We start from the raw sequence: 24,756 nt of genomic DNA, 5'->3' as shown, positions 1-24,756 counted from the left end.
CAATTCAGATGCCCCAGGCTTTTGCCTGGCTGATCAATTTTAACAAATCTTCTCTACAGCTTTTCCTTTGCTTAGAATATTTAGGTCTGGTCCTGGACACATTCTCAGCAAAAGTTTTTCTTCCAAAAAAGAAGTTCTTTCTCGAAGAGCACATGCTCAAGAATTACAATTAAAAAAATATCCCTTTAAGATTCTCCATGAGAGTTTTAGGCCTAATGTTAGCCTCCTTCAAGGTCGCACCATTAGCCCATTTCCTTTCAAGAACTTGCCACCAAAACATGTTACTGACCTAGAAAAAGCAGGCTCTTTATGTAGATTTACCCATGCTCCTGTCAATTCCTTATGTTGGTGCATCACCACCCCAGCCTCATCGGGAAAAGTCCTTTCTTCCCTATCGATATCGAAACTTAGAGCAGTCAGTTCAACCCTGCAGCACTGGAATCCCCTTCTGGCTGTCTAGAAGGAAGAGCCCCAGGTAATCTAGTCCAGTGATCTCTGCAGGGGAGTGGACAACTAGAAAGTGTGTTATCTCAAGCACCTTTTGCCTGGATCAAGTGTAATGGGCCCTTCATCCAGAAGGTTTCAATCCGATATGCCAAAAATGAGAGATTCCAAATGTGGGCATCCTAGTCTCCAGAACCAACAAGAAATTTTGCAAGAACCAGGGATCCTCTAGCTCTAGCCTCAGATGCCTTTATAATCCTCTGGTCTCAGTTTAGATTACTTTACAAACAAATATACATGTGGAAAAAGAAGGATCATGGAAAAAGGATGATCAGTTACGTCCCATGCCACCTCATTTTTGCATCCCATCATATTCCATTAGTACCACCACCTTTGATGTCCATTACCTCTCGATCATCAGCTGCTAAGCCTCATACCAAGAAAATGCCACCTCCTCCTCCCCCTTATCCCCTAAAAAACCCTCCAATATATTACTTCACGAACTAACCTCATTTTGTAATAGAGGTACCAGTCTTGCAGCCTCATCTTCACAGACTGCACATCCAGTATGCAGCACATTGCTCAATGACCATTTCCCTCCCCTATCACAAATCTTTATCCTACTACAAGTGGCACAATGTCCGTGCTCCCTACCGACCCCACCCCTGTACCCTCCATTAATGATCCGATCCCCAACTCCAAGAAAATATGCTTTGTCTTATACCACAGTTTTTGGGTCATCATATCTCACCACAGCATCCACATTAGAATTCAATCCAGAACTCCTAGCCAGTGCCAGCCACGACACATCCAACATAAGAGACAATATCACCACTCAGTATTTTCCAAGCTCTGAACATGCTGTGGAATTCAATGTATCCCAGAGTTTTTTTTTTGTCCCTCAATCCTCTACTACCTGTCAAACTAAAAAGAAAAAAAATACATCAGGGGCGTAGAGGGGAAAATGGGACAAAATCCACAAAAACTCAAAACCCGAAAACTGTAAAAATATTCAATTTATCTCACCACACGTTAACCCCTGCTGAAACAACACTGCTAAGCTGGGGTTTACATTTTGCTCCACCCAACAAACCTCATCCTCTTCTGCTGTTTAAAGATTTAAAGACACATATAAGAAGTCTTATGCCGTGTACATACGAGCGGAATGTCCGACAGAAAAAGTCCGACTGGAGCTTTTCATCGTATATTCCGATCGTGTGTATGCCCCATCGGACTTTTTACGTCGAAAATTCTGACGGACCTAGAAAGAGAACATGTTCTAAATTTTTCAGACGGAACCAATTCCTATCAGGAAAACCACTCGTCTCTATGCTGTTCCGACATACCAAAAACGATGCATGCTCTGAAGCAAGTACGAGACGGCAGCTATTGGCTACTTGGCTATTAAACTTCTGTTTTCTAGTCCCGTCGTACGTGTTGTACGTCACCCTGTTCTGGACGGTCGGAATTTGGTGTGACCGTGTGTATGCAAGACAGCTTGAGCGGAATTCCGTCGGAAAAACCTTCAGAGTTTATTCCGACGGGAAAACCGGTCGTGTGTACAGGGCATTACACAAAAGATTTTTTTCTCATGCAAGCCAATAAAAATTCTGACATCTCCAATGTGATAGAGGAACCTTCAGCCAGTATGTTAGACATGTCAGAATCCCACTTTCAAAATGATTTAATAGACACCTTAGAATAACTACATCATCACTATTCCATTTCAGATCTTGAACTCTTCACTCAACACCTTCACACCTCCCCATCTGTCATACACTTCTCCCTTAAGCCCAAATCCATATTCTATCCATATCGGGCAAAAGCTCCATACCTTGAGACCTTTTACAAAACTGTTTACTTCGATTTACTCAAATTATGCCATCATACATTTTTCTATTCCCCACCATCAGTTCACCTTCCCCTCTCGGAACATAACGCATTATTGTCCCTTACCAATAATAACATCATTATCATTAAAAATGCCCACAAAGGGGGCAGCATAGTCATCCAGAATCGCACTGATTACATTAATGAAGCCAACAAGCTAGTTTCAGATTCCATTACATACCAAAAACTCAGCAAAGATCCTCTGCCTGAGTTCAAGGTAGAGGCACATTATTTAATTGAGGAGGCCGTTCACGCTAACGTCATTGACAAGGCGGAGGCATCCTTTCTTAACCACTTCAACACAGGGTATTTTCAACACAGGGTATTTTCATTTTCCTGACCAGGCCAATTTTCAGCTTTCAGCGCTGTAACATTTTAAATGACAATTGCGCGGTCATGCAACACTGTACCCAAATGAAATGGTTATTTTTTTCCCCACAAATAGAGCTTTCTTTTGGTGGTATTTGATCACCTCTGCGGTTTTCATTTTTTGAGCTATAAACAAAAAAGAGCCACAAGTTTGAGAAAAAACACAATATTTTTTACTTTTTGCTATAATAAATATCCCAATTAAAAAAAAAAATGTTTCCTCGGTTTAGGCCGATGTGTATTCTTCTACATATTTTTGGTTAAAAAAAAAAATAAAATAAAAATAAATCGCAATAAGCGTATATTGATTGGTTTCCGCAAAAGTTATAGCTTCTACAAAATGAGGAAAGATTTATGGCATTTTTTATTTTATATATACTTTTTTTTTTTTACTAGTAATGGCGGCGATCTGCGATTTTTATCGTGACTGACATTGCGGCGGACAGATCGGACACTTTTGACACTATTTTGGGACCACTGACATTTATACAGCAATCAGTGCTATAAATATGCACCGATTACTGTATAAATGAGGGGTTAACAGTGTTACCTAGGGAGTGATTCTAACTGTGGAGCGATGGGATTGACTTGGGGAGGAGACTGATCGGTGTTCCTATATACTAGGAACACACAATCTGTCTCTCCTCTCCTCTGACAGGATGTGGATCTGTGTGTTTACATACACAGATCCACCACGTTCCTACTCAGTGACGAGCAATCGCGGGTGCCTGGCGGACATCGCGGCTGCCGGGCACGCGCATCGGCTCCCTAGTGACGTGGCAGGCTCCCTATATACCGCTGGGAAGCCGAGGACATCATATGACGCCCGCCCAGGATGGGAGATCCCACCTGCGGACGTCATATGACTATATGTGGGTAATGTAGTGGTTAAAAAGGTTTTTTACAATACCCCTTGTTTCCATCACATTCCCAACATACACAAAAATACCCTCTGTCCCCCGGGCCATCCCATTATCGCATCCATGGACAGCATCACTTCAGGTTTCTCCATGTACATTGACATATATTTACAAGCTCTAGCACAAAGTTTACAGTCTTACATCAGGGACGGCACACATGTTTTAGAACAGCTACAAGCCTACAAATGGGAACAAAATTACGTCTGGATGTCTCTGGACGTTAATTTTTTTATACACATCCATTTCTCATCAGTTTGGTGAGAAACTACCAGCCTTAGAACACTTCTTGTCACAGGACCCTTACATGAGCCACGGCCAAACCCAATTCATTCTGGAAGCAACTAAATTTTGTTTAACCCACAATTATTTTAATTTCAACAACCAATTCTTTCTACAGACACAAGGCACTGCTATGGGTGCCAATTTTGCCATGGGGCTGTGGGAGACCCAATACATATGGCACAATAATCCCTTTTCCAAAAACGTAATCTTTTTCGATCGCTACATCAATGATATCCTAATCATCTGGTATGTGCTTAATGAATCCATTACAGGGTTTGTTGCACATTGCAACAACAATCCACATGGGCTATCCTTTACACACTTCACAGACTCACAAAAGCTGTCTTTCCCCGATCTAAAACTATACTACATTGGAGATACTATACACGCCAAAAATTACTGTAAGCAGGCAACTCTCTTTTACATTACAAGAGCTGCCACCACCAAAAATGGACCGCCAAAGTCCAGTTTTGTCGACTCAGACGTAATTGTACTAAAACGGAAGATTTTATAGAACAGAGGGTTATCTTAAAAAATAAGCTACAGGAAAAAGGGTACCCCGACTCCAACAAGCATATTCACATTACCTAGTTGAACAACCATCTAAAAAAAAGACAAAGAGCCTTTTTGATCACACAATTCATTTCACCACAGAACACAAAAAAATGGAACAAATTCTCAAAAAACATTGGAACCTATTGCTGTAAGATCCTCATCTTCAACCTCTTCTCCTAGAACATCCAAGAGTCACGTACAGGAAAGCCCCCAATCTCAAAAACAAAATAGCCCCAAGCAAACTCAAAACACAAGCATTGCACTCCCTCCACTCAACTGTGCCTTATTCCCATTGTTGGCATGTATAGGTGCAACAAACCCCTATGCAAAACTTGTGCGTTCATTAAACATGGGAAAAAAGAGTTTGTTGCAAAAGGGAAAAAGGTGAGTTTTACAACTGCTCTTCTGTCTATGTAGTATATTGTTTAAGTTGCCCCTGCAATTTATTATACATAGGACGTACTATTCGTCCATTCAGAAAGAGATTTGGTGAACATCGTAGGTGGGTAGAGGGAGGCACCGAGAAACACAGCGTTCCTCGCCACTTTGCCAAATACCATCAGGAATCATCTGTAGGTCTAGAGGTGTGGATAGAACAGATTTCCAGAAACCTCTCTGAAGCCGAAAGATTCCACAGGCTTTGCGAACGCGAGACTTTCTGGATCTATTCTCTAAATACCCTCTCACCTGGTGGCTTGAATGAAGAACAAGGAGGTGTCCACTATTTTATAACATCATAATATTAACTTCTTCCCCTTACCCCTTTTTTTCTGCAGATCATCATAGTCCGTCATGTGATCCATGAGGATGACATATCTGGGGTGGTGGGATTCCCAGATCAGTAAGTAAATGTAGCTGACAATGGTACCATGATGCATGTGTTTTTTTTATAGGATGATCTCTGCTCAGACACACACAGTAACTGTCCAGATGCTGTGTCTCCTGTCGAGACCCTTAAGACCTATCTTCCCTATCTAATCACTCACAATAATATATACGTAAATCTAATTCTACACTATGGAACACCATCCCATGTTCTGCATCTATGAGTTGCTATATACATATCTTATATAATTTAACATATCATTGTTTTTTTCCCCTTTATACTATGCCCTCTGACATTTTGCTCCTATTAATGAGACCCCTGCTCCCATCCTGTGGAATACGATCTACAATTTAATTATTCAATTTTTATATAAAATCTATTTTTTTTTTTATCAGACAATATCTGGTTATATACCATTTACATAATAAAGGTTACGTAAACATTACCAGTCATGTCATATTAATACTGTATATAATGGTATTTCGGACCTAATTACAATCTAAAAGCCCCCCTTTTTTTTCTTAATATTTACTACATATCGCTAGTGTGATATAAATTTTCATCTATATTACATTATATTTATTTCCATATCACAAATGCATATTGCCATTGCCTTTTTGAATGCACATATGGAATATGTGGAATATACATGTGGGTGTGTATTTTTTTTCTATCCGAGAATGTATTTGGCCTCTATCCATTTATTGTTTAATGCTTACTAAAAATGCTGCCTGTAGCAGCACTAGGTATACATAAATACTAGTACATCCAGCTAATATAAACTAGCTTGAAAAAGGAGTGCACATTCCTCCCAACACCAGGGTGCACTGGCCCAGAAACATGTTGCGATCATGCCTGTGAGGTCATCCCCTCTATCACTGCGATCCAGGAAGCGTTCCAAGCCTCTTCTACAGCTCTCCACCACCATACCATCTTCCTGCCAGCCAGGAGAGCCCAGAGAGAGGCTGAGACAGCGTACCTTCTACTGACCAGTGTGATGGATGCCCCACAGAGCATTTACCCACAGATGTACCCTTCCTTGTTTACCTAGAGGTAAGTTACTATGTGTTTTTATTAATGCACACTTTACAGTCTAACCCAGAGGCGCCTGCATTTGTTTTTTCTTAGATAACTTTATGCTAGTGGTGCACCGAAATTTCGGCCGGCAAAAATTATCGACCGAAAACGGTGTTTTTTCATTCGGCCGAATGAAAAAAACAGCCAATGTCGAAAGGGGGCGTGGTCTGCCCCGGGTGCCACCCATTGCCACCCAGTCCTCCATTCCCTCCTCCTCCACTCGCCGAGATCTCCGTGTTTCACGAGGCTAAATTACTTGGCCGCAGTAACAGTGTCCCGCCTCCTGTGATAGACGGCACACTGATCCAATGGTGGGACATTGAATCAGCGTGATGTGATTACAGGAGGCGTATCTCTAACAGCTACGTGCATTAACGTTTCATACTAGAGGTCAACTACAGTCATGTTTGTATCTTTGCACTGAAATTGATTTTAATTCAATTTTTCTACTGTTTCATTACTGTATTTTTCAATAAACAATACTTTTTAAATACTTACCTGGTCTGTTCTAAAAATCCCGAGGGGTTATGCTGTGCCTATGAGCACTAGGTTTTGTTTGATTACAGGAGGCGGGACACTGTTACTGCGGCCCGGGCAATTCAAATCCAGTTCCGTGACACACAGAGATCACCGCTGATGCAGGCACAGGTAGGCTGCATATGAAGGACACTGATGGGGCTGCTGGGCACTGGCAATTTGCATATGGACACTGATGGGGCTGCTGGGCACTGGTGGGCTGCATATGTCGGGCACTGGTGAGGCTGCATATGATGGACACTGATGGGGCTGCTGGGCACTGGCAAGCTGCATATGATAGGCACTGGTGGACTGCACATGACGGGCATTGGGGGGACTGCTGGGCACTGGCAGGCTGCACGTGACGGGCACTGATGGGGCTGCTGGGCACTGGCAGGCTGCATATGATGGGCACTGGCAGGCTGCATATGATGGGCACTGGCGAGGCTGCTGGGCACAGGCAAGCTGCATATGATGGGCACTAGTGAGGCTGTTGGGCACAGGCAGGCTGTATATGACAGGCACTGGTGAGGCTGCTGGGCACAAGCAGGTTGCATTTGATGGGCACTGGTGGAGCTGCATTGATCTCTTGTATCATGTCTGCAGTCTCTGATCAGCTCCTGTATCGTGTCTGCAGTCTCTAACCATCTCCTGTATCCTGTCTGCTAGAGGTGCATCGAATAGAAATTTTGCTAATACTATTAGCAATGTGTTTAAGTTTAACCACTTGCCTATCAGGCACTTGTACCTCCTTCCTGCCCAAGCCATTTTTCAGCTTTCAGCGCTGTTGCACTTTGAACGCCAATTGCGCAGTCATGCTACACTGTAACTAAACAATTTTTCTTCACACAAATAGAGCTTTCTTTTGGTGGTATTTAATTAATCACTATTGGGTTTTTTGTTTTTTTTAATTTTGAAAAAAAATTTTGAAAAAAAATGTTTACTTTTTTCTGTCAGTAAATGTTGTAACTAAGTAATTTTTCACCTTACTGATGTGTGCTGATGAGGCAGCACTGATAGGCTGAACTGGTGGGCATTGATGAGGTGGCACTGATAGGCGGCATGGATGGGCACTGATAGGTGGCACTGATGGGCATTGATCGACAGCAGTGATGGGCAGCACTGAAAGGCGGCACTGATTGCCAGCACTGACTGGCATTGCTAATGGGCACTGATTTTTGGCACTTGTGGGCACTGATTGCTGCCACAGGTGGGCACTGTATGCTGGCATTGGTGGGCACTGATTTGTGACACTTTTTTTCTTTATTGTAATCAGGGCACTGATCACATTCCTAGATGTCCCCCCGTGAGGAGATACCGCTGATTGGCTCTCCTCACACTCTGTCAGTGTGAGGCGAAGAGAGCCGATTACCGGCATCTCCGTGCTTACATGTGACCGGCTGTGATTGGACATAGCTGATCACATAGTTAAAGAGCCGCACCACCCCGCCCCCATTTGATGGTAGGCGGGCGGCAAGCAGTTAAGAGATTGCAGACATGATACAAGAGATGGTTAGAGACTGCAGGCTGCATTTTTCTTGACCTTTCTTGCACTAAAGGTGCCAATAATGGCAAACAATAAATTCATATTAATTTAAATTGAGCATATTAATGAAAAAGTTGAATATAATATAATTGTATATAAAAATAATATAAATATTTAATAAAAACTGTCATTTTCGGTATCAGTTTTGGTTTTCGGCCTAGTGCATCCTTCCATTCGGTGCACCCCTACTTTTTGCCTTCTCTATGTGAGGAAAACGGTTTCTAATTGCACCAAGCTGGCCAAGAAGAATCTGGTACACAGACATCCCCAGACTTCTAGCAGAAGAATTGTGGCCTCCTCCCAGGAGGCAAGATCTGCCATCTCAAGACCCTTTATTCCATCCTGCTTCTATGTCTCTGGCATGACCGTTGAAACACATGTATTAAAAGGATAGAGAAAACCCAAGTTTGTTAGTCTGATTCCTACTTTGCTAAAATCAAGAAATCTTTTTTTTTCCTTTTATAACATGCACTTCAATCTCAAAAATTACTCTGTAGGATGGCCAGAATGTGAGCTACAAACAGTTCACCGGACCTTGGCCTTAAGTGCCTTTATAGGTCAGGTCTCAGCTTTATTCCCTCTTTTTCAAAAGCCTCTGACCTTTCTTCAAGGTTTTTCTCTTTTAAGCCCCGTTGCAGAACCCTGTGCTTCTTTGGGATTTCAACTTGGTTATCTGTGCCCTACAGAAACCACCCATTCAGCCTATCAAGGATATCCTCCTAGAGGTTCCTTAATACAAAGTAGCCTTTTTGGTTTCTATCGTGTCTTTCAGACACGTTTCTGAACTAGCCGCCTTTTCCTGTAAAGAGCCTTTCCTCATACTTTACAATAACCATGTTGTATTTCGCCCAAGGCATTCCCTTCTTGTACCCGTTAGAAACAGCATATTGGGATGACTCAGGTTGAGAAATGGAGCAGAAAAGGTGTGGTGTTTTTGTGCCCTGGACTAAGATGACTATATTAGGCCATAACCTGTCCAAGGAAATGTGACAGATGCCGAGAATTCTACTTTATTCCAATAGGTTGTTTGTTGTGTTCTAAAAGAGCTAAAATTGAATGCAGAGACCTGTTTTAGAACCGATCCTTGCTCTAGTGCAAGGGACACAACATCACTCTGAGGTTAAAGTGGTTGTATACCTTTTTTTTTTAACTTTTACCTACAGTTAAGCCTATAAATAAGGCTTACCTGTAGGTAAAAAAAAAAATCTCCTAAACCTGTACGGTTTAGGAGATTTTCCCCTCGCAATGAGCCGCTGACTGTAGCGGCGCATGCGCACAGGGGATTCTCGGCTGACAGCCCAGCAAACTCCGGAGCTTGCCGGACAGAAGTCTCCCGCGCGCATGCGCGGGAGTGACGACATTGCGACTCTGGCCACTCACAGCGCCGGAGCCGCGATACCCGAAAGGCACGCCGAGGGAAAACGTCAGCTCCTTCGGCGTGGACAGGGTGAGATGCCGGAGCCTCGTTCTAAGGTAAGTATCTCATAATGAGCTAGTATGCGGTGCATACTAGCTCATTATGCCTTTTCCCTTGCAGGTGTAGGGAAAAAAAAAAAAAAAAGCCAGCGGGTACACAACCGCTTTAAGTGTTGTGCAGGCTTTCAGCAGAGTGAATATTCACCTGTGATTTTGCATTGACAAACTTTTGCCTGGTCTCCCCCAAATCTACAAGCGAGGGTGTTCCCCTGTGGGGTATACAGGAAATGCAGTGCAGAGTATAGAGCAAGTATGTCTAAGGAGTATGAATTAACCCAGGTGCAGCCCGTCTTGTAATTAATCCTCAAAGCAAAATGGCAATCGGTTGTGTGATGTAACAGCTAGTCATCCACAGATCGAGAATGATTCCGTTTTAGCACCAAATTTGAAAAAAAAAAATACACTGCAAGGTGAATACATTCCAAAACCTAGCCCCATTTTTACAGGAATGGTCAGAAATATAGGGTGACCCTGTCCTACCCGTCCACGATGCTGAATGGTAAATACAGTCCAAGTTTCGCCTGTCACGGTGGGCATACCCCCAAATGGGTCTTCAGGGACTGGGTTCCATACCACAGGACCACAGCCCCGGACCTGTATAGCACCCTGTGGCTAACAATGTGTTGCACCAAGTGCCCATGCAAGATCCAGTACCAGAAACAATTTTACAGGCCATCCCCACAGCATGGGGTCCAGCTACAGCTTAAAAAGCTTTACGAAGGTTGCGTTAATATGGATACACTGCTTCTATGTTGGCAGTAGAAAACAGTGAGGGGTTGACTGAAAGATCAGAAGACAAAATAAACAAGAAAAATCTAGATAAGCTAAGGGTGATTGATTCTCTCTGTGAAAGAGAAAAGGTCCATCACATTCAGACACTAGCACAAAACTGAGGGCTCACAGAATGGGGTAGAGTTATAGAGGAGGAGCCCTCTAAAGCTTTGCCAGTGTCAAATCACCTGACGGTACATGCCTATAACCCACGGTGTATGTATACTCTGCCTGTGTGCTGTACTGTACGATTAAGACAATACTTCTCTAGAGAATAGGTCCATCACATAAGGACACTAGCAAAACAGTGGGGACTCACAAAGTGGGTAGGGTTATATGGGTGCATACTAGGGGAAGCCCAGCAAGGATTTTGCCAGTGTCCAATTACCTGAACAGCCTGCATATAACTCATGGTCTATGAACACAGGTTCTGTGTCCTGTACTAATAAATTACCCAAGATAATTCCCTTACCCAAGGCTTCTGACAGTTCCCGGAGGTGCAGGCAACATCCCAATGCTTCACTGCTGCCTTCCAGGAAAGTACACACACAAAGCTTGAGTGCATTTATACAGGACTCCAAGCACCCAACTTTTCAAGAAGGCAACAGCGAGGCACACGGACATCAATTGTGAAACCTTTCATTTTCATAAAAAGGTCTGCTTTGTTATATATACAAAATGGTTTATTAAATACTTCAACTTAATAAGTGACGATAGTTACAAACATACCTGTATGCTCTGCCCCATTTCTGTCCCTCTCTCACTCTCCGTACTTTGAGCTCTCTCAGAGAGTACTTTGTTGGGGGGTTTCTCTTTTACAGAGACACTTCTTTTGCTTTGAGGTGTCAAGCTGGAAGCAGATGAATGATACAATTTAATAAAACATCTTTGACCTTTGATAAAGATTATACATTTATATTCCCTCAGGTAATGCATAGCGTTGAAAAAGGAGAGAGAGAGGTCAAGACTTACCTTGGGCTCTTCACAGATTTAGACTTTTCAGGGACAGTAAAGTTGAGTGTTTCAGAAAGCGTGTCTACATCTTGTGAGATATCCAAAGAGACATCCTGGTAAAATAGCAGGGAAAAAAGTTTCACAGATAACTAGATAAAAAGGGTGAGAAAAGTATCATGATATAATGTCTGAAGCAACTTGGTAATAGCTTTAGTAATGCATCATTTTAAGAATTCCACAAGAAAACTACATTTTACTAATTTTAATTTATATCTAAATCCACGCACATAAACTTAGTACAGTAAAACCTTGGATTGCAAGCATAATTTGTTCTGGAAACACGCTTGTAATCCAAAGCATTTGTATATCCAAGCGAATTTCCCCATAAGAAACAATAGAAACTCAAATTATTTGTTCCACAACCATTTATTTATAAGTCCCTCAGTTTATAGTCCATACAGTTGTGCTCATAAGTTTACATACCCTGGCAGAATTTATAATTTTTTGGCCATTTTTCAGAGAATATGAATGCTAACACAAAAAAGCAGAGTTAGACTTATCGGTAACTTCTTTTCTGAGAGTCTTCCAGGACAGCCCATGAGACCTAGGGCTCCTCCTACCAGTACAGGAAACACATTAACCCCCATCAGATAAAAGGGAGGTCCTCCAGGCCCCATGTCAGTATTCGAGAACTGTAGGACATCCCTGTAAAACATATGCATAATACACATAACTTCAAAACCGGGTGGGAATCCGGCTGTCCTGGAAGACTCTCAGAAAAGAAGTTACAGGTAAGTCTAACTCAGCTTTTCTCTAAGCGTCTTCCAGGACAGCCCATGAGACGATGAGCAGAACTTACCAGATTAGGGAGGGACAACTGCCTGAAGGACTGTACGACCAAACGCCTGCTCCTAAGCAGATAGGAGATCCAGGCGATAAAGTTTAATGAAGGTTGAAAAACTGGACCATGTGGCAGCCCTACAAATATGTTCTGGTGAGGCTCCAGCCCTCTCAACCCAAGACACAAACAAGGCTCTTGTTGAGTACGCAGTGACAAAAGGCAGAGGAACTTCCCTAATTTTGTAAGTTTCAGAAATAGTTTGCTTTATCCATCTACCCAAGGTGGCTTTAGATGTACTCTTTCCCTTGTGTGCTCCTGAAAAGGAGGACAAACAAGGCGTCTTTTTCTAAAGGTCTTGGTAACCTTAAGGTAGACGAGAAGAATTCTTCTCATGTCTAAAATACAAAATTTTCTTTCTTTGTCGCTCTTTGGAGAACTACAAAAAGGTTGGCAGTACAAATGTCCTGGGATCTGTGGAATGTACTGGCCACTTTAGGCAGAAATTCTGGATCAGTTTTCAAAACAACCCGATCCTCAAAAATTGTGAGGAAAGGCTCCCTCACTGATAGGGCCTGTAACGCACTTACCCTACGAGCTGAGGTACAGTGCCTTGCAAAAGTATTCACCCCCTTGGCATTTTTCGTGTTTAGTTGCCTCACAACCTGGAATTAACATGGATTTTTTGAGGATTTGCATCATTTAATTTACAGAACACGCCCACAACTTTGAAGATGTTTTTTTTTTTTTATTGTGAAGCAAACAAATATATCAAAATAACAGAAAAAGTCAATGTGCATCCGATGGGCCATTAAAAGGATCATAAAAAAACACTGGCCAGTTATTAAAAACGATCGGATTCTTGGGCCCCTTTTGTCAGACAAACCTCGGGTTTTGTTCAGGGGAGCCACTAGCTTTAGACACATACTGGCACCTAATGTTCCAGACCCACCTACACGTTTAAGTTTTTTTGGTGGAAAAACTTGCAGAAGGTGCAAGGTGTGTAGGGATAATACGTTAAGAGATAGGAGATTGACTGAATTTACTTCAGCCAACAAGGGCCTAACATACCCTATCAAATCACTTATAACATGTACCACAAAATGTGCTGTATACCTTCTAAGGTGCCCATGTGGGCTGGAATATGTGGGACGTACCATTAGGATGTTGCACGTTAGGTTAGGTGAACACATCACTAACATCAAGCAAGGCTTTGATAAGCACAGTGTTTCTAAACACTATGATCTTGTGCATAACAGAGATCCGACTGGCACCACTTTCATCGGTATAGAAAAATACGTCCCCCATTGGCGTGGCAGTAATGGTAAGAGGACCATTTCTAGATCTGAGACTAACTGGATCTACAAATTAGGTTCCCATGCCCCTAATGGCTTGAATATAGAATGGGACATCAACTGTTTCATTAATAACAGTTGATGTCCCTTCTGGAGAATGCTTATCATTTTACGACTAAGCGATTGTTCTTTGTAGTAGTTCTTCTGCCATTTATTGCTTTTGTTTTTGGAGCCCAAAATTATGTTTTTTTAGCTGGGGACCTCATTTAATGTTATAATGTTCATCATGATCATGCTAATGGATATGTATTCACGATGATCATATTAAGAGATTCCTCTGCTATTAGGAAGTGAAGTTATATGCTACATTATCCACCTTTGTTAGGATGTGAGTTATATTAATCAACACACGCCTGGGGTTAATTATCTTTTAGTTTGTCATTTTTATTTTATTTTTTATTATTTGTATTTCCGGTATTATCCTTAATGCCCATTAGATGGCATTAGTCTGGGCAGTATGCTATTTCTTACATGCTTGGCAACGTTTTTAGCTGCTAAATCAATATATTAAAATAAATGCCTTTGACTTTTTATACTTTTAGTAGTCTTTATAAATGTTCACTAGATGGCATCAGCTTGGACAGTTTGTTTATTCTATACCTGCCTGGTAGCCGTCCTAGCTGTTTACTATCACATTAGGCGTGTCCCATTATGCCTTTAGAATAGGAATTTCCAGCTGACCAATTATATTATCCAGCTTGGACAAAGCTAGCCAATGACGGTGTTTTCCGAAGCACCGTCTGGCTATATAATGCGCGTGCGTGATTGCGTACCCCTGATGACGTCAGTTGTGACGAAACGGCCGTAGGGTCACAACCTGAACTCGCATTGCACATGCGCGGTTTCAATTTAAAACGGCGGTGGAGTCTTTTGTTGTTTCCTTGCTGGTTTTTCATTGGAATTGTATATGCGATCTTATGCAGTGTATCTGCTATTTTATCTGACTTTTTTTTAAATAAATGGAACTTGGTTCTCTGCACTATTGGAGTCCCTTCTTTTTTATGATTCACCCTTGCTGGAATGTTTGCTGCATGAACCATCCTGGGACCACACTCTCCTGAGTGTCTCCTGCTGTTGCTAACAAGCCATCATTGAAGGAGGTCAGAGGGACATCGGCTGCAATTCCAATAGGATATCAATGGTGATCTACTAAGCCTGTTTTGACCCCCCTGAGTAAGGGGCGGTCGCAGGCTTTCTGGTAAGCCTCCATTTTTTCTCCCGGTGGTGGGCGGCACTATCGAGTGGATTATTGGATCGTGATCCTGCACTCTTTATCTCACACCTTCTTTGGATAATTTTTTGGACTTCATCACTTTATTTCAATATTGTTTCAGATTATATTTTAGGTTCCAAGAGCACTTATTTTCCACTGATGGGTGTTTATACATTGGTGGTTCATTATTATTATAGATTGCTCACAGCATCTTATTAGTATATTGTCACTTTCATTGTTGCCACTATTTTTCATTGGTGTTATTATCATTGTTTGGTATAATAATTCATCTAGATTTATGTCCAGCGCTGCACTGTTCATTATCCATACATCTTTTTGCCTTATATCAGGGTTAGTGTCCAGCAGCAGGACTCTTATCACGGTTATTTTGTTGTTTATTATTGATTTATTTGTTTTTTCACCATTTATGCATCTAGCCTTATTAATAGTTTTAATCATTAAGTCTGACCACAGATTTTCTATTGGAATGAGGTCTGGGCTGGGTAGCGGCTGAGATAATCTTCCAGACAGTTTTGTGTCCCCTTCAGGTGCACTGCTGTAATTGAGGCTAGATTCCCTTCTGCCCATGATAAAATCTCCTGCGCGATAGATTGAAGTATCCGATTCCTCATACCTCCACATTTGTTAAGGTACGCATCCGTAGCGATATTGTCGGATAGAATCTGGAGAGTGTGACCCCTGATTTCCGTCTGAAATGCCTGCAAGGCTCTCTGAACCGCTAGAAGCTCTCCGATTCGATTAAGCTCTTGCTTCCCTTGAGGACCATTCTTCCTGTGTCATTGTGTGGGCTCCCCATCCCCAGGAACTCCCATCCGTTGTGTGCCTCTGGGATATAGGAATGGACCATGGTAGACCTCCACAACTTATTTTTACCCTGGAGAGTAACAAGACCCTTGATTCCAGGGAACTTGCATCTCCATCCCAGTTCCTTACTAGAAACAGCTGTAATGGGCATTGAGGAAATCTTGCCCATGGCAATGTGGGAAAGCAAGAGGTCATCAGACCCACTGCTCTTGAAACCCCTCTTAGTGAGACCGACTGATTGGTCTGTAAGGATGACTTTGTCTGCATCATTTTTGAGACCTTTTTTCTGTGGGAGAAAATTTTTTTGGTCTGAGCAAAACTCGTACTCCAGATATGTCACTTTTTGGGCCAGAATTGAGGAAGACTTCTCTGTTTATTAACCGGCCTAGAGATTGAAGGAAGTCCTGTACAGTCCGGAGATCCGCTAATAACTTTTGGTATGACTCTGCCACCACTAGGAGGTCGTCCAGGTAAGGTATAATAGTTATCACCTTTAACCTTAGCGGAGCCGGCGCCTCCCCTAACCCCTATGTGAAAATGTGGGGGGCTGAGGAGAGACCGAAGGGGAGGGCTTGAAATTGAAAGTGCCAAATCTCTGTTCCCATCTTGACCGCTAGTCTCAAGAATCTTTGGAAGGCTGGATGGATAGGGATGTGCAGATAGGCATCCCTCAAAGCCAAAGTGGCCAAGAAGCAGTTTGGGTAAAGCAGATTTTTTGATTGAGAACACCGTCTCCATACGAAAGTGCTTGTACCTGATTGAACGGTTTAGAGACCGGAGGTTCAGGATAAGCCAATATTTTCCTGACTGCTTTCTGATGACAAATATATGGGAATAAAATCCTTTGCCCTGATCTGACTCTAACAAGTCTCCAATTTGGAGACCCAGGGCACTCGCTTTTACCCGATCTTGGAGAGGGAAGGTGACCAATAAATCGCTCTGCTGGCTGACAAGAAAATTCCAGCCTGTACCCATTGGTCACTAGATCCCGGATGAAACGGACTTGAGGTGACTGCTGCCCACTGTGGGAGAAAAGCCCTCAATCTTACTCCCACTGGGAGACACGAGTGACTGTGGCTTGGCGGGTTGTTAAGGAGGGTTAAACAAGACGCCCCCTCTACCTCTGCAATTTTGCCCTGTTCGATGTTTTTTGGGCCTATGGTCTCTTTTTCTAGGACCTTGCTGCCTACTTTGGCCACGAAAAAACTTTCTGGCTGTAGGCTTTTTCTTATTCTCTAGAAAGGCCTTTTTGCTCTCAGACCCTGCGTTTCAGCCCCTTTTGCAGACCTGGGCCAAAAAGATGATTGCCTGTTAAGGGAAGACCACATAGGCGCAACTTTGAGGCAGCGTCGCCTGACCAGGTTTTAAGCCATAGGCTTCTTCTGGCCAAATTAATAAGTGTATAAGTGTAGCGCTGAAGTGCCAAACTAAGTTACCGCAGCTATAATGTGAACATAATTAAATTAAATCAATAAACAGACCACAGTAAACTTTTATACATAAATGTAAATGACACGTGATAAGAAGATATGTGAAAAAATCCAAAACACACATAAAGTAAGTGATAAAGTCCATAAAAATCTCAAGGATCCACAATGTGCAGTGAATAATAACAGTCCATATTGAAATAAGATGGTCTCGATCACCATACATAAAGCCAATGTGGTAGATGGAAATAGGAACACCAATGTGATGGAGCCACCACCAAGATAGATGCAAGCTTACCAGAAAGTTTGAACTCAAGAGAACATATGTTCTATGAGTCAATTAGGCTTGTATTGTCAGCCGACAATGGGGATGAAACCTTGGGGGTCCTCAGTGATTGGAGCCTGGAGTTTTAGACTTTCATAGAAGAATCGTCTCTATACAGGTGGTTACACATCAGGAGAGGATGGCCTTTGCTGGAACATACTGCACCATGAAGCCCTCTTATATTCCTCCTTACATGAGAATACCCAGATCCTGGCTTTTTGAAAAAAAAAGCAGTCTCTCCCCTTCCCCCACTATTCCCTTATAGAAGTTGGCGGGCGGGTTTTGCCTCCTATGCATTAGCATCATGATTGAATGCCCTGCTCAGTGCATTAACTTTGCCTGAACATTGAGCAGATTCCCTCTTTCCATCTAATTGGGGCTCATGATGTTGGTGGGGACCCGCCCTTTGCCGGGGATTTAAGCTGCTCAGGCTGGCCAGCTGACCATTTCACTTGGACCATTTACACAAAAAGGATTTCAGGCATGCCTAGGGCCACAGAACCACACATAAGGTAATTAAGGTTTACTCATATTTACAACATTTCTTTGGGTTGATTTTTAGCTCCACTATATACAGTCCACCATTATTTGGTGGTTCTGTTTTTGGTTTCATCTTTTGTTGGTACATGTACACACACACACACTTTCTCTGGCTGTAATTTTTCAGCTAATACACTTCATACCATTACAGCAATCATCCCCATTCATCACTTCACTCACTCACAGGTATAGGCTTATCTCATTAAATTTTTTATTTCACATGGTTTAATTTTCATACTTCTGCAGAGCAGTGTGGACTGTTAAACATACACTAGATTCACATCGTCGTGACATGGTCGCCTGGTCTTCACCTGTTTGCTGTCTCTGGTTTGGATGGGACTCCCCACCTCAGCCCCGGGTGAGATGATCATCCTTGTCCCCTGTCTTCTCTTGGATCTAAGGTTGGGCGCCACCATTGGGCCGTATTGTAAGTTACACACCTTTACTTTGAGAGATTTAAAGGATATCTTATATTTATAGATATTATTGATTTAATTTCAGAGCATTTTACTCCTGATGATTGGCATGAGCCATGAAACATGCGTCGAGTTACATCGAACTGATGCCTAGACAAGTTTGGCTCACCATGAGAAATCGATTATATTCATTGAATTTTTATGAATGGATGAGTGTTTTTATGTAACTGTAATGCTGATTATGTTTTACCTTACTCTGTATAACAATTATATATTCTTACAAGTGTATCATAGTACATTGTGTCCTATATTTACAGATTGGCACTCTCTATAACGTGATTATTAATAAATAATTTTATAAAGGATTTGAATAAGGTATCCATTCAGTGACCTGCCTCATTCAAAGTCCCTTTTTCTTTAATTTTTTCTGCTGTTTAGGAGGCTTGACACTGCCTTAATCAGTTTGTGTTAGGTCGCATCATTCATATTACCACAGGAGCCATGCTCATGAGACCTAAAGGAACCAGTTCCAGGAAACATGTTATAGACACTTGCTGACTGTGGAGACCAGACCGCAATACCTCTCTTCACCACTGGGGGCCTGCTTCGAGAAGTCCCCGCACAGCCTTGTCAGTGTGTGTGGCCACCAGAGCCGCCGTGGACACGGCCAGGGCTCTGCAGAGCGGGTGATCCTGCTTCTGTAGACACTACTGATGTGTATTCCTGCAGCTCCCGGGGACACATTTTATTGTCTCCTAACTGCACTCCAATGTGCTGTTGTCGGCAGACACTGGGACCGGCTTCGGCCGGAGACCCCCCCAGTGCACCTGCGTGATGCATTCAGCTGGACTTGGTGGCGTCAGACGCTGTTCTGACGCATGATCCCAGTCAGTCAGGGCATACTAAACAGAGGCGAGGTTGCCATTTCCCCAGGCGCCTCAAGGGAGACGGATGTCCCCCGCACCTCTGGCTTTACCAGGGAAATATTCGGGAAGAATTCATCATTCAGGTGGGTCATTCATGTACCAAATGGCACAAAGTACAGGTGGCTAGAGGTATTTTTTCTCTCCCCCTCCCTCTCACTATGGCTTCTCTTTCTTTCTTTTCCCTCTCAAGGAATACCAGCAGTATCAATTTGGCATCATATTGTCTATCAGCAGCAGAATCCTCTTTACTATTAGCAGCAGTTTGTGTTTCATAATAACAGCAACAGTTTCAAGGTAGATCCATGCTCCTTGCTGTACCATTTACATTACTATTATGCCTGTACCTTTTGTGCTAATATTGAGCCTTATTGGAGAACTATGTTTCTCTCTTTTCGCCCCTGTTCCTGTCCGTGTTTAGACCTGCAAAGCCTTAAACATATCTGCCTTAAAAGTCTGCTTTAATCAAACAAGCCAAGTGTGTTTTATAAGTGAGTATTGGGAGGGATTACCCTAGTTTACATTTATATACCACCACACCTGGAGCCACTTACCCTAATTATATACTACCCTTTTTCGTATACCTATAAGTATGTCCCCACACCCTGACATATGTGCCAGTTGAGGCTACTTCCTGGTTTTGGAGGCCCTGGTGGTCGTTTCCCCATTTTTTTTTTTTTGGGGGGGGGGGGGTGGGGGGTCTGTCTGTTACCTATGGCACAAGTGAGTTCAGATACATTCTTTACATACATTAAAAGTATTTTTTTGTAGCAATTTGTTTTTATTTGATAATTGTATGTTGTCCTGTATGATATATTTTTCGATATAGAAATATTCAATCTCCTGAAGAAGTGATGGTTATAGTCGCAAAACAGCAGAACTGTTTTAAATCTATAAGGGGAAAAGTGGAACTCCCAACTAAGAGGATATCCTCGTGTGGACGCATCTTCGGTATTGTCACACAGGAAACGATACCTAGTCCTTATATTAGGGAAACTACAAGTAGTTCAACTTTTAGGTTTAACGCTATATATGTATTGTGATATGTATATTAATAAACTAATTCTGTTAAAAAAATCTATATACGTGCCTTTAAAGTCCATCTTTCCGAACATTGCAAATTCCATATACTTTGTGGGACGTGGCACAATCCTATTATTTTTAGGTGCCTTAACGCCTTCAGGCACCAACAAACCAAACTTTTTAAATCATAATCACAACAGAAACTACCCAAATGACCCTAATCAAATGTTTACATACCCTGTTGATTTTGGCCCGATAACATGCACACAAGTTGACACAAAGGAGTTTGAATGGCTATTAAAGGTAACCATCCTCACCTGTGATCTGTTCGCTTGTGATGTGTGTGTGTGTATATAAAAGGTCAATGAGTTTCTGGACTCCTGACAGACCCCTGCATCTTTCATCCAGTGCTGCACTGATGTTTCTGGATTCTGGGTCATGGGAAAGCAAAATAATTGGCAAAGGATCTGCGGGAAAAGGTAGTTGAACTGTATAAAACAGGAAAGGGGTATAAAAAGATATCCAAGGAATTGAGAATGCCAATCAGCAGTGTTCAAACTCAAGAAGTGGAAAGTAAGGGGTTCTGTTGAAACCAAGCCATGTTCAGGTAGACCAACTAAAATTTCAGCCACAACTGCCAGGAAAATTGTTTGGGATGCAAAGAAAAACCCACAAATAACTTAAGGTGAAATACAGGACTCTCTGAAAACATGTAGTGTGGCTGTTTCAAGATGCACAATAAGGAGGCACTTGAAGAAAGATGGACTGCATGGTCGAGTCACCAGAAGAAAGCTATTACTACGTAAATGCCACAAAGTATCCCGCTTACAATGCACCAAACAGCACAGAGACAAGCCTCAAACCTTCTGGCACAAAGTCACTTGGAGTGATGAGACCAAAATTGAGCTTTTTGGCCACAACAATAAACGCTACATTTGGAGAGGAGTCAACAAGTCCTATGATGAAAGGTACACCATTCCTACTGTGAAAAACGGAGGTGGATCTCTGATGTTTTGGGGATGTGTGAGCTACAAAGGCTCAAAGGCTGATTTAGTCCACATCAGGAGAGCAGCCTTGGGTTACAACGCTGCTCCTCCACAGATATAGTACAGTGAGTAAGCGCTGTCACACACACACAAAGATGTGAAGTGTGTTACTGGTAGGATCAGTAGGTAATAAATAAGCCTCAAAGAAAAAGAAAAAAAAAAATGAACGCAGCCACAACATTTAAGGAATAGTAAGTTGCAATATACACTGCTCCTTTTTAAACCAATACTTAGGTTTAAAAAGGAACACTTTTTAAACCACAGTATAGCATCAAGTCAATTAAATTCCTGGGATACTGATCTGGTCAGTTAAGTAGCAGAGGGAGTTGTTAATCAATTTCAGCTGAGATGCCCATAGATGGGCAACAATGAGACAACCTCCCAAACAGGAATGGTTTTACAGGTGGATGCCACTGACTTTTTTTTATTTTTTTTCCCCTACTCGTCTTTTCTGACTTTTTTTTAACTAGTTTTGCATCTGGCTAGGGTCAATGTCACTACTGGTAGCATGAGGTGATACCTGGACCCTATGGCGGTTGCACAGGCAGTCCAACTCCTCCAGGAAGGAACATCAATACGCGCCATTGCTAGAAGGTTTGCTGCGTTTCCCACAGTCCCAAGAGCACGGAGGAGATTCCAGGAGACGACAGTTACTCTAGGAGAACTTGACAGGGCCATAGAAAGTCCTTAACCCATCAGCAGGACCTGTATCTGCTCCTTTGTGCAAGGAGGAACAAGATGAGTACAGCCATACAGCCAGAGCCCTACAAAATGACCTCCAGCAGACCACTGGTGTGAATGTCTATCACCAAACAATCAGAAACAGACTTCATGAGGGTGCAAAAAGAAAACGTAATCTCTCTGCACTCAGGAGATCAGACATATCAAAAATTATTTCTTATAGATAACAACGATGGTGATCATAATAATCATGGTATGTGTGCAAATTGATAAGAGATCTGATAAAGTACTTGGTAATGGAAGGGAAGAGATTCCAGGACTAATGCTGCTAAAGAGTCAGGTGCAGCTGAAAGGTCAGGGACCCAGCTGGATGGAACAAGCTTTGTTTAAATAGCCAGCAGCCTTAGCAACCAGGAGGGCAGGAGAGCAGGAGGTCCCACAGGGATGGATGAGCAGAGGGGATGGGTGGAAAGGTGGGTCAGAGCTTGAATTGCTGTGTAGCAATGTTCATCAGATCTAGGAAGATCCTCGTGGGTTTGCAGAAAACATAAAAGTAGCCACAGCGCACTTGTTAATAAAAGCATGTATCCATTTATTGCACAACATAAACACTTACATTCAAGTAAAAGTAGTTGTGCTTGAGCTTGGAACAGAGGAGAGCTAAGTGCAGCACAGCCAGTGAACTGGCAGGCGGTTGTAGTGCAAAAAAGATTCCAGAACCGCCAAAGGCATGTGAACACAGCGGGATATACGGGCTCCTAGGACCAAGACAGCAGGCATGTGAATGTAGGAAGTCGTATACAATGAGTTAGCCAAGACATTAAAGAGGCATGTTGCATACATCCAACACCTGTTATGTGTAAGTTATGCTGTACATTACATAGTTTACATTCCTGCACTGTATACATTTGCTGGTTGTTATGTTGTTCCTTACTATTTTCACATTTGTTTCAATATTGCCTCATATTATTAGATCTCTCTCGGTCTATGCAGAAAAATAGGATTTCTGTTTGTGGTCACCAAAAAATCCTTTCCTTTGAGTCCATTGAGGGACACAGCTTAATTAAAAAAAAAAAACCTCATACTTCCGGTTCCACATGTGAGGAAGCGAGGAACGGGAATAACCTAATCTATAAATCCTGCTTCTTATGCCCGCGGACGGTGAGCGGCTCTAGGCCACCCTCACGCTAGCCCGGAGATCACGGTGGATGGACAGATTTGTCATCCACGGCTCCGCCTGCGCTCCTGCAGCCATCCGACCGGAGTTCTCTCAGCCTGCCCCCACATATCTAACATGGCGGATGGATCGGACACCTCAGACATACTAGCGCCTAATGCTGATCCTGTACAACTCACAACCGCAACCCCTCTCCCGCCCAAAGATCAGTATGCTGGGCTGGCACAAGCTGTTGCTGCTATCATGTCCCCCACCAACCATAACAGCAGCAGTGGACAGGGCAATTGCTGCAGAGATAACACAGCTCAGGAAGGAGCTGGGCGATCATGCCAAAAGGCTTTCTGAGCTGGAACACTGCATGTCAGACTTCGAAGACGAGCTTCAAACCTCCTTTACCTCTGAGCAACAATCAAGGCAATATATAGTTGACAAGCTGGATGATATGGAAAACCGCTGTCGTCACAATAACCTGCGGGTTATTGGTCTCCCAGAATCCATCAACTCAGAATCACTAAACGACATCTGTGCCACATGTATTCCTGGTTGCCCTCAGAATTACGACAACATGCATTTTGAGTCGAGAGGGCTCACCGCCTAGGAGCGCCATCAAACGACAGATGCACACCAAGACCTGTCATTGTAAGATACCTAAATTACTCTGACAGGCTTAATATTCTGAAATCATTCAGGAATTCTAAATCCTTGCAACTGGATGGCCACAAACTGCTTCTGTTCGCACTTCTGTTTAACCACTTTAAGACCACCCGCCGCACATATACTGTGGCAGGGCAGCTCTATTGCGTGTATCATGTAATAGATACTGCATGTGCACGCGTGCCATGGGGCAGACTCGATGTCTGCTAGCTACCTGCGACCGCTGCACAGAGAGGCAGAATGAAGATCTGCCTATGTAAACAAGGAGGCGAATCACCGTTCTGACAGGGAACAAAACGGAGATCTGATGTTCCTAGTAATAAGGAACAGCAATCTTTATGCTGTCCCAGTGAGCCCAGCTCCCACACAGAACACACCCAGGGAACACATTTAACCCCTTGATCGCCCCCTAGTGTTAACCCCTTCCCTGCTAGTATAATTTATACATTGATCAGTGCATTATTTTTAGCACTGATCACTGTAATAAGGTCACTGGTCCCCAAAAAGCTTAACTTGGGGTCAAATTTGTCCGCCGCAGTCCCGCTACAAATTGCAGATCGCCACCATTACCACTAAAAACATTTTAAAAAGTAATAATTAAAAGGCCATAAATCTATCCCCTATTTTGTAGACGCTATTTGCGCAAAACAATCAATATACACCTATTGTGATTTTTTAACCAAAAAT

At 42.7% G+C, this 24,756-nt stretch overlaps 1 protein-coding gene across 3 annotated transcripts in view; it reads right to left on the bottom strand.

The window, feature by feature from the left end:
* Positions 1-24,756, bottom strand: part of PACS1 (phosphofurin acidic cluster sorting protein 1) — a 654,711-nt gene that overhangs the window by 382,026 nt on the left and 247,929 nt on the right. For all 3 annotated transcript variants that reach the window (XM_073605164.1, XM_073605165.1, XM_073605166.1), the window contains 2 exons: positions 11,645-11,739; positions 11,402-11,522 (listed from right to left, as the gene is read on the bottom strand). In XM_073605164.1, coding sequence (XP_073461265.1) covers positions 11,402-11,522; positions 11,645-11,739 — 216 coding nt within the window. The remainder of the gene's footprint in view (positions 1-11,401; positions 11,523-11,644; positions 11,740-24,756) is intronic.

The sequence above is a fragment of the Aquarana catesbeiana genome, linkage group LG11 (assembly GCF_042186555.1).
Source record: "Aquarana catesbeiana isolate 2022-GZ linkage group LG11, ASM4218655v1, whole genome shotgun sequence".
Taxonomy (NCBI): domain Eukaryota; kingdom Metazoa; phylum Chordata; class Amphibia; order Anura; family Ranidae; genus Aquarana; species Aquarana catesbeiana.
Note: the sequence above shows the minus strand (reverse complement) of the source record. Positions and strands in the feature narration are given on the sequence as shown.